Genomic DNA, 11434 nt, shown 5'->3' on the forward strand with positions numbered 1-11434 from the left:
CCATTTTGATTTATCATGACGCAGGCAATTTTTCGTTGATTGTTGATAGAACGAGATATATTACAACATTGTGAAAACAGTTCTAAATATGTCAGAATTGTCGAAAATGTTCCATTTCCTTATGCCTGTTTCACCCTAATTTCAATTTCAAGACATGTCGATGATCAGATTTTGAACAAATTGGGGTTAATTCAGAAGGAAGCTAAGGTGTTTAGCTGTTTAGTCGTTCTCGGAACGGCTGGCTTTCTCCTACCCTGTCTTCCTTCTCTCTTTGCTTTTGGGAGGATAAGACCTTAGCAATTACAGTTACAGTCATCAAACCTCAATCAAAAGAAAAAAATACCTAATAATAATGAAAATAAAATAAAATGGTTTTTCTCAATCTGGGCGTAAAATAGCCATCTAGAAAGTACTGTGTGGTCACAGCAAAAAATGCTCATCAAACCTCGAAGAAGACGAAGAAGAAGAAGAAGAAGAAGAAGAAGAAGAAGAAAAAAAGTCAGCGAATTTTTCTCGGCTTTGTTCTCAAATGTGTTATTGTTTGTGTGTTTCAGGTGACGTCAGATGTGGCGGATTTCAACCTCCTCTGGTCCGGCCTTCATCCCAAACCTCAAACCCTACGCTCATTGGCTCCCCATCAGAGAGTTAACCATTTCCCTAGGTAACTATTAGTCTATTTGTCAATGGTGAATCAGGGCCGAATTTAGAGGGAGGCGTGGGGCCCGGGCTCTTCCTTGAACTCTATTTTTGCTCCTCTACTATGCGGCGGACTCCAGGAAGACAGGATAGGAGAAAGCCAGCCGTTCCGAGAACCAACCTTATCCCTTCAGGATAAAATCCGCCCCGGACGGGAATCGAACCAGCGGCCTAGCCCTTACAAGGCAGAGGCGCTACCAACCAAGCTAACTAGGCTGGCATAAAAATGTTTGTTCTCATGTTTTTCTCTCATTTTCTCTTCAGATCCTATGAGTTGACTCGCAAGGATCGCCTGTACAAGAACATAGAGAAGATGCAACATTGCAAAGGCTTCAAACATTTCGATTTTATTCCGTCGACATTCGTTATGCCCGCGCGCTACCAACCAAGCTAACTAGGCTGGCATAAACATGTTTGTTCTTATGTTTTTCTCTTCAGATCCTATGAGTTGACTCGCAAAGATCGCCTGTACAAGAACATAGAGAAGATGCAACATAGCAAAGGCTTCAAACATTTCGATTTTATTCCGTCGACATTCGTTATGCCCGGGGACTTTCGAGAGTTGACCATCAGTCACTATCGAACCCGCGGACCCTGGATTGTCAAGCCGGTAGCGTCCTCGCGCGGTCGAGGCATTTATATTGTGGACACGGTGAGTTTATTATTATTTTCAAGGGGATTGATAGAGGGAGCTCTAACTGCTAATCTTCCTGCGAAGGAAGACAGGATAGGAGAAAGCCAGCTGTTCCGAGAACGAACCTTATCTGTTTAGGATAAAATCTGGCCCGAGCAGGAGTCGAAGGTTTCATTTGGCGGAAAAGGCTAATATAACCTCTTGTTAAGGATTCATTGTTACTTTTAAACTAAAAGAGAGACACTTTAAAGTTCCTTCTCTTACTTTCTGCTTGTTGACTGAAGCCTAGTACCCACCAGCAACATTTTTATCAGATCCATTCTCAACAATCCAGAAATGTTTTTGCAGCAGCAACTTTTTCCCTCCCCAGACTTATTTCTGAAACATTTTTCTTAGGTTGGGTTTTATTTTGAGTTTCTCAATAGGGACTTTTCATTTTCAGTGCTATCCGAGCAGGATAAACGAGATAATATATATTCTATTCTATTTCTTCTTCCAGCCGGACGAGGTTCCTCTGGAGGAGTCAGTCGTGGTAGCCAAGTACATAGAGAAGCCTCTCTTTTATGATAACAAAAGTAGACGCCACGTCTGGCTGACATGTACATACTAATCTAAATCTTGATTTATTTGTGGTGAAGCTGAGAGCTTCTTCACAATTTTTGTGGATATCACAGCATTACTAAGAGCCTCCTGTACTATTTCTGTCGTATCTATATTTTTTCTTTTGACTCTGGTAATGCCGCCACTGGTCGCTACTCAATTAAAGTAGCTACTCAATTGCCCTCACGAGGCTGAGTGCACCCCAAACTCCAAGCAGAGGGCCGAAAAAACTTCGGCCCCACCGGTAATCGAACCCGGACCTCCTGCGTGCTAGCCTAGTGTGATACAAACTCGGTCACGGAGATTTCTCTTCTCGTCCATTTGATGAGGGACACTATGTGAAGAGTTTGCTACAGCGACGACCACACGAGACTTGTAACAGTTGTTTCATCGTTTCAAAATAAAAACTACCATAACACTGATCTTTTTCCTTTCTATTAATAATGTGTTGTGTATGATGGTGGTTTCGAACCAGTGTATTTCGGTTTTCCAATATCCAATATTGGCTAGAGTGAATTGATTCAATCCTCAGTGGGCCCGCGCTCAGTTTGAAAGGCGAGGGGGCTTCATTCGGATCTTCCCCTCGCGAGAGTCCTGGAAACGATATTCCTGCTATCTCGGTGAGTTAGAAAAAAAAGGAATTTCTAACTGTTTTAGGTTGTGGTTATGTACTAGGTGAGGTTATGCTTGGATATGAAAAGATTTAAAAAAAAAAATCGAATACCGATTATTAATATTATTTTTTCTTCTTCTTTTTTTCTCTATTTTCATGTCCCAGCATAGCCTAACCCAGTGCGTTATAACCAAAACCTAACCTTAAGCATACTTAAATGCTTGTGACAAATATCGATCATCAGTTGGGTAGTACACCGAAATACGTTTTAGGACTTAACTTGGACTTGAACATACAAATTCCAGATCCGAAATCCGCTTTAAAAGAAATTTATCAGAGGTTATCTTTTTTTTTTTTTTAAATCTGATTTCAACTTTTTATGAGTAGTTTTAGTAATGCGAGTGTGCATTTCTTCAAATTAAACTGGTAACAGGCTGCCAGGATCGAATATTAGTAACAGCAACTTCTTCTTCTTCTTTTTCTTCTTTTTCTTCGCCTTTTCCCGTACACAGACGGGGTCGGCGTTTTTCGTCAGCCTCTCAATCCTTCACCAGCCAAGTAAGAGCAACCCACACCTATATTTCAGATCCAGCGACCGGCATTCCTACCACGGGCAACATGCAAGCCATCAACATGTACTCGGCCCACAACTACAATCTCCTCCTACACCAGGTCCTATTTCCGGTGTTCGGTGTTCATTCCTTTTTTCATTTCTCCTAGTGCTAATAGTTCTAAAATTTCTTTTCAAATTTGTTTGAGTGCATAGCACACAGTTTTTTGTTATTATTTACGGTTTAGATGTTTTTCTTTTCCTCAAAATTTGGCGACATTTACACGCATTTGAAGATATAGGGTTTATAGTTGTGCAATATGTGTAATTTCTGTACTCAATGAATGGACATCGAAAATATGATTTTTACTTGAAATTTGAAATACATACAAATAACAATTTAGATTTAATAATTATTGTGGAAATGATAAAATCAAATTTGGGATTATTAGTTAAACTAATTGAATCGGTCTTTATTTCAAATAAGAAATGATCTTTACTTTTTTTTCGGTGTTCATTCCTTTTTTCATTTCTCCTAGTGCTAATAGTTCTAAAATTTCTTTTCAAAATTGTTTGAGTGCATAGCACACAGTTTTTTTGTTATTATTTACGGTTTAGATGTTTTTCTTTTCCTCAAAATTTGGCGACATTTACACGCATTTGAAGATATAGGGTTTCTAGGTCCTATTTCCGCGGCCTCTACCTTCCAGGCCACTACCGTCCGTTATATCGGCCGAGAAGTTAAGCCGCTATGAGAGGGCTCTGGGCCGAGGCCATCGGGTCAGTCTGGAGGGAACCTCATCCTCAGGTAGGTAATCCTACGACACATGCGCCTTATAAATTGGAAGAAAATCGAAATTCAAAATCACTGAAACCACAAAATTGGAAGAAAGTCGAAATTCAAAATTACTGAAAACTTCAAAATAATCTAAATTCAAAATCACTGAAACCTCAAAATTAAAAGCAAAACGTTCAAATTCAAAATTATTGAAAACTTCAAAATTTCAAGACAATCAAAATTCAAAATTACTGAAAACCTCAAAATTAAAAGCAAAACCTCCAAATTACTGAATACTCCAAAATTGCAAGACTAAAAATATAACTTATGTGTTTCAGACCCCACCACTCCTGAAGATAATCTGCCTGCCACCATGGATACTAATGTCGCGCCTTATAAATTGGAAGAAAATCGAAATTCAAAATTACTGAAAGCTCAAAATTAAAAGCAAAACGTTCAAATTCAAAATTATTGAAAACTTCAAAATCTCAAGACAATCAAAATTCAAAATTACTGAAAACCTAAAAATTAAAAGCAAAACCTCCAAATTACTGAATGCTTCAAAATTGCAAGACTAAAAATATAACTTATGTGTTTCAGACCCCACCACTCCTGAAGATAATCTGCCTGCCACCATGGATACTAATGTTCTCAAACAAGAAGTGCTCAAGTGTTTCGAAGATGGTCTCAAACTGAGGTAATAATAATAATAATACTGCTTATTTATACTGCTCGCATAGGACTGAAAAGTCCCTTTACTCCAGCAGTAGGCTACGCCACCATGGATACTAATGTTCTCAAACAAGAAGTGCTCAAGTGTTTCGAAGATGGTCTCAAACTGAGGTAAGCTCAGACATTCAATTTTATGATAAAATAAAAATAAATAATAATAAAATAAATGTCTTTTCTTTGTGTTACTATATCACAACTTTGGTGCTCACTGCAGCATTGTAGGATTTTTCCAAATACATATATAACGAGATAAAAAGTAAAAAAAAATGAATTCAGATTGTACAAGTTGCGGAAAAAAAATCAAAATTTCGAATTTCCCGCCAACTTTACACGCTCATACCAACCTTCTTTTTAGCTCCTAATAGCCTGTTAACTTAACAGCCCTGTTAAGCCTATACAAATCAAATGTAACTTAATAGGTTGTTAGCTTAAAAGGGCTGCTATTGGTGTTGTGATCTTTGTTGGTGCTGATATTGGTGAAGTCCACCGTTTGTTCTAGAATTTATTTTACCTCTCCTATTTCTTCTCGCAGCCGGACGAGGTTCCTCTGGAGGAGTCAGTCGTGGTAGCCAAGTACATAGAGAAACCTCTCCTGGTGGAAGGCCACAAATGTGACCTACGTCTGTACGTCGTGGTGACGTCATACGATCCTCTCATTATTTACATGTACGAGGAGGGGCTGGTCCGGTTTGCCACGGTCAAATATGACTCGGGCCGCAAACACTTGTGGAACCCCTGCATGCATCTGTGCAACTATTCCATCAATAAGCATCACTCGGACTATATCAAGTAAGTCAATTCAATTATTCAATTCGAGTTAAGCCGTATTTTATTATAGGGATTTTTTTTTTCATTATTCAACCAAAGAGATATGAATTTCTAACTTCAACTATCCAAGATCCTGATTACCAAAGCATATTCCATGGTGTTTCCCTACAGAAATCTATGTTTAAAACATCTCCCTTAACATGAAAGACATCAATAAATAGCAAAATTTCACTCAGAGGCCCTCTTTCAGATGATTATAGCGATTTTTTTTTTTATTATTCAACCAGAGAGATATGAATTTCTAACTTCAACAATCCAAGATCCTGATTACCAAAGCATATTTCATGATGTTTACCTACAGAAATCTATGTTTAAAACATCTCCCTTAACATGAAAGACATCAATAAATAGCAAAATTTCACTCAGAGGCCCTCTTTCAGATATTCCTACAGAAAGCTTGCCATCATTTGAAATCTCCATACCAGCTCAAAGTAAGTATAAAGGACCTGGTGTCAATAGAGACAAACCATTGGATGAGAGACACAGTGAACTTGTACTTAGGTTCCTACAGAAAGCTTGCCATCATTGAAAGTAACAATTTTATTAATGATTCAAAATGGCGGCGCTTCAACTATTATATTCTATTATGGGACTGGTTGCTCCTCTCTCGAGAGAGTATGCAATTAACACTGCGACCTCTGTAGATCTATTGTGACCAGTATTTTTTTCCTTGCCCGAGCTGCTATCCCCCGGCCTTGATGGAACCTAGAAGTACCCTCACTGGTATATTTCAACCTCCTCAGTTTCTCTAAAATTCACCTGCAGCACCTCTAAAGAGTCCGCACACTCAGGTTTATTCCAGAGAAAATCTGTGAGTTCATCTACTATCCCATTAAGAGGATACCAAGAGGTGTCCAGGCCCGAGAGCTAGCTCGGGGCCCCCGAACTGAAGGGGTCTAATGAGGGGTTTGATAGGTTTTTTATCCCAAGGCCTTGATGTAACCTAGAAGTACCCTCACTGGTATATTTCAACCTCCCGTTTCTCTAAAATTCACCTGCAGCACCTCTAAAGAGTCCGCATACTCAGGTTTATTCCAGAGAAAAGCTGTGAGTCCATATACTATCCCATTAAGAGGATACCAAGAGGTGTCCAGGCCAGAGAGCTAGCTCGGGGCCCCCGAACTGAAGGGGTCTAATGAGGGGTTTGATAGGTCTGCTATCCCAAGGCCTTGATGTAACCTAGAAGTACCCTCACTGGTATATTTCAACCTCCCCAGTTTCTCTAAAATTCACCTGCAGCACCTCTAAAGAGTCCGCATACTCAGGTTTATTCTAGAGAAAAGCTGTGAGTTCATATACTATCCCATTAAGAGGATACAAAGAGGTGCCTAGGCCAGAGAGCTACCTCGGGTCCCCCGAACTGAAGGGGTCTAATGAGGGGTTTGATAGGTCTGCTATCCCAAAGCCTTGATGGAACTTAGAAGTACCCTCACTGGTATATTTCAACCTCCTCAGTTTCTCTAAAATCCATTTGTAGCACCTCTAAAGAGTCCGCACACTCAGGTTTATTCCAGAGGAAAGCTGTGAGTCCATATACTATCCCATTAAGAGGATACCAAGAGGTGTCATCAAGGCCAGAGAGCTAGCTCAGGGCCCCTAAATGGTAAGGGTCTGATGAGGGATATTCAGGTACATAATTATGTCGTTGTACCCTACTTCCTGAGACGGACTTGACCCTATTCCCTTTCAGGTACCCAGGTTTATTCCAGAGGAACTAACATTTTCCCTGTTATCAGGTACCCAGTAAGAACCTGACGGGTAAGGACCGCGTGGCAGTCATTGCTAAACAATTGAGTGACTTTCTATTTGCCACCCGGTACATAACCACACCCTCATTCTGATTCAAAATGGCGGCGCTTCACTTTTCTTCCTGATTCAAAATGGCCGCGCTTCAACTAATATTCTCCCTGTTATCAGGTACCCAGTAAGAACCTGACGGGTAAGGACCGCGTGGCAGTCATTGCTAAACAACTGAGTGACTTTCTATTTGCCTACAACAAGGAGACTGATGCCTGTGTCAATATAGAAAGCGGAGATATGGTGCCAAGTCGACTGTTTGGCTGTTTGTGCCTCACTTTAGCAATTGTTTTGGTGAGTTATGGTGTGCCCTACGTACATATTATTTGACTTGGAAAAGGGATATTTTTATACGCAATGTAAATCATTTATACGCAATAAAGCAGCACTTGTCATTATTCATAGAGGTTCTTTGAAGTAGGAAGCACCATCTTTTTTAGGATGAAAAAAAAACTTCTAACGATTTGTCATCTCACATTCTCACATTTGTATGCATTATCATCCCATATAATATATGAGACCTCAAATAGAAGGTTAAAATTGTGACGCAAGTAACCTACAGCCGTTTAGACTGTTGGGGTAAAGGGACTTGACTGTTTGGTTTATTCCTCAATGTTGCCAGGTAAGAAGATTCATCGAAATATTCCGTAAGCCCTAGGTCGCGGGTTTAATTCCCGCCCCGGGGTGGACTTTATCCTTCGGTTTCGGGATGACAAGACCTCAGCAGTTACTGTTCCCTCTGTCAAACCTTTTTTAAAAAAAAAATCAGCCATAATAGCGTATTAGGCTGTGTCCACTGACCACACACAGTCGATGGCTGTTTATCAACGTGGTGAATCGATGTTGTCGACTACGTGTGGACAAGCTTTGGTGGCGAAATACCTATTTACCTTTTTATTGACTTTAAGTGATATTTACTTACCTTACTTTTAACTTTCAGTGATAATGTTATTGCTTACTTTTAACTTTCAGTGAGAATGATATCGAGGAGGTGCTCACAGTCAACACACAAATGTTCAACTGTTCACAAGTTTTCTTCGGCCAATGTGGTCCTTCTGCCTATAAGATGAACATGTATGGTCTACTGCAGTCCATAGGCAAATGATTGCTTATCTATTTGCCTACAACAAGGAGACTGATGCCTGTGTCAATATAGAAAGCGGAGATATGGTGCCAAGTCGACTGTTTGGTTTATTCCTCAAAGATCGGAAGAGCGTCGTTTGGGAGAATTTAAGAATCTAGTGATTTCTTTTCCTTGAATCTAGTGATTCTTAAAAATTTGGAGTGGAGACCCTGTTTTCTACTGGGAGTTTAGGGCCAAATCATGAATTTTTTTCAAAAAAGCATTTTTAAAAAAAAGCATTTTGGCTCAAATGTAAAATGGGTCAAAAAAAGCATTTAAAATGTAAAATGCAAAATGCTTTTTCAAAACCAATTTGAAATGTAAAATGTAAATGTACATTTTACATTTTGCATTTTGCATTTTCCATTTTGCATTTTGCGGTTCGCACATCTCTGTATATATAATTATATATATTACAAATTGATATCTCTATGACGCCCCTGGCCTGCCACTTATAAAAAATAATACCTTCAAATACCCTGAAGATATGTGTCTATGTGATTATTTATTAAACCCTTATGCAAGAAACTTATGTAGTCAATATTAAAACCAATGTAGTCAGTATTAAAACCTGTGCAATAATAATTCATACACAAAGTTATTCATACTCGAGAAATGTGTAAGTTGGAAAACCAGTGCAATATTTTTAATTCTTCTACATTTACTTATTCTACTCAATTTTGCAATCATCATTCTAGTCAAAGTGCTGAACATAAGGTACCTAGGTATTGTGTGATTAATTAAATTGATCCTTGGGAAAGCATTGTGTTTGGATGTGAATGATCTAATTGTTCCCTCAAATGTTGAACTGCCGAATGAGCTTTAATACTCGAATAATTCTTGTGCAATATGTGTAATTTCTGTACTCAATGAATGGACATCGAAAATATGATTTTTACTTGAAATTTGAAATACATACAAATAACAATTTAGATTTAATAATTATTGTGGAAATGATAAAATCAAATTTGGGATTATTAGTTAAACTAATTGAATCGGTCTTTATTTCAAATAAGAAATGATCTTTACTTTTTTTCGGTGTTCGGTGTTCATTCCTTTTTTCATTTCTCCTAGTGCTAATAGTTCTAAAATTTCTTTTCAAAATTGTTTGAGTGCATAGCACACAGTTTTTTTGTTATTATTTACGGTTTAGATGTTTTTCTTTTCCTCAAAATTTGGCGACATTTACACGCATTTGAAGATATAGGGTTTCTAGAAACGTTGACAGTTGACACCTAATTTTCCGCGCTAGAAAATGCAATTTTTGGGTCACCTAGATTAAGTTTTATTATGGGTCTTCAGTGTATAACTGCAAAGATCTTTTACCTTTTCGATTAGTTTGAAATGTCGCGTCAGATCTCTGCTTTATTTTATACCATGACTCTTGTTTGTGTATAACTGCAAAGATCTTTTACCTTTTCGATTAGTTTGAAATGTCGCGTCAGATCTCTGCTTTATTTTATACCATGACTCTTGTTTGTTTCTGTGTTTTAGATTGTTTTTGCCCGGGGCCAAACTTTGAGATCAAATTAACCCAAATTAAATTAAGGGAATCCGGAAATTAAGTTAATCCGATTGGTTTATCTTTCATGGCCGGTGTCAAAATCTGAGTTTAAATTAGTTTTAAATATATAACTCTTAAGCAATTTGATTGACTAATATTTTTGAAAATATTTGAAATCAGCAGTGGCGTAGCGTCCATATAAGGCGTGTATGGCGGCCATACACTCGAAATTTCACTCAAATACCCTTAAATATTCCTCGGCTGGGATTGAACCCACGCCCTCCTGTTTACCAGGCGAGCGCCTTGACCACTACACCACCGAGGCAGGTAAGCTCAGACATTCAATTTTATGATAACAAAAGTAGACGCCACGTCTGGCTGACATGTACATACTAATCTAAATCTTGATTTATTTGTGGTGAAGCTGAGAGCTTCTTCACAATTTTTGTGGATATCACAGCATTACTAAAAGCCTCCTGTATTATTTCTGACATATCTATAATTTTTTCTTATTACTCTGGTAATGCCGCCACTGGTCGCTACTCAATTGTCCTCACGAGGCTGAGTGCACCCCGATCTCCAAGCAAAGGTCCGAAAAAACTTCGGCCCTGCCGGGAATTGAACCCGGGCCTCCTGCGTGCTAGTCTAGTGTAATACCCACTCAGCCACGGAGATCTTCTCGTCCATTTGATGAGGGACACTATGTAAATAGTTTGCTACAACAACGACCACACGAGACTTATGTAACAGTTGTTTCATCGTTCCAAAATAAAAACTACCATAACACTGATCTTTTTCCTTTCTTTTAATAATGTATAGCGGAACTATATTAATAATGAGAAAGTATTGCAATCGGTCCAAATTTTTGAATGAAAAGTCCCCCAATTCTGTAATTTTTGATCATTTTGCAGTCAAACTCAGGCGAGATGTGCGTTCGGTACCTACCTCCAGTCTATACTGTGTATAGCGGAACTATATTCATAATGAGAAAGTATTGCAATCGGTCCAAATTTTTGAATTAAAAGTCCCCCAATTCTGTAATTTTTGATCATTTGCAGTCAAACTCAGGCGAGATGTGCGTTCGGTACCTACCTCCAGTCTATACTGAAGAGACTCAGCGCCCCTGGTGTCAATAGAGACAAACCATTGGATGAGAGACACAGTGAACTTGTTCTTAGATTCCTACAGAAAGCTTGCCATCATTTGAAATCTCCATACCAGCTCAAAGTAAGTGTAGGGGTAGAAACACACTACTATCACGTGAGATCACGTGACGTGATAGTAGTGTGGCTGTCTTGAACGAGATTCCCTACAATATTAAGGGAAAACTTTGAACATTTGAACTACATATTTCTAACTCCCGATGAGCTCACGTGACGTGATGGTAGTGTGTTTCTACCTTAAGAATTCTGTCTAGCAATATTGATGTTTCAATGATTTTGAATTTCGACTGTCGATCTGCCTTGTGAGCGCTAGGTCGTCGGTTGGATTCCTACCCGGGGCGGATTTTATCCTAAACAGATAAATTTCGTTCTTAGAACGGCTGGCCTTCTCTTATCCTGTCTTCCGTCCCTCTTCG

The 11434-nt window shown here is 38.8% G+C and overlaps 1 protein-coding gene across 1 annotated transcript; it reads left to right on the forward strand.

Annotated features, from left to right (window-relative positions):
* Window positions 1-15: 15 nt before the first annotated feature.
* Window positions 16-11082, forward strand: LOC103514565 (tubulin polyglutamylase ttll-4-like; the record flags this gene model as incomplete). Its single annotated transcript, XM_026827502.1, has 10 exons — window positions 16-24; window positions 555-661; window positions 961-1056; window positions 1231-1348; window positions 1830-1916; window positions 2463-2550; window positions 3130-3215; window positions 3775-3901; window positions 4472-4568; window positions 10914-11082. Coding segments are annotated over exons 1-10 (984 nt in total), but the record flags the coding sequence as incomplete, so codon positions are not given.
* Between the last annotated feature and the right edge of the window lie 352 nt (window positions 11083-11434).

Source organism: Diaphorina citri, unplaced genomic scaffold, assembly GCF_000475195.1.
Source record: "Diaphorina citri unplaced genomic scaffold, Diaci psyllid genome assembly version 1.1 scaffold1170, whole genome shotgun sequence".
Lineage (NCBI taxonomy): Eukaryota > Metazoa > Arthropoda > Insecta > Hemiptera > Psyllidae > Diaphorina > Diaphorina citri.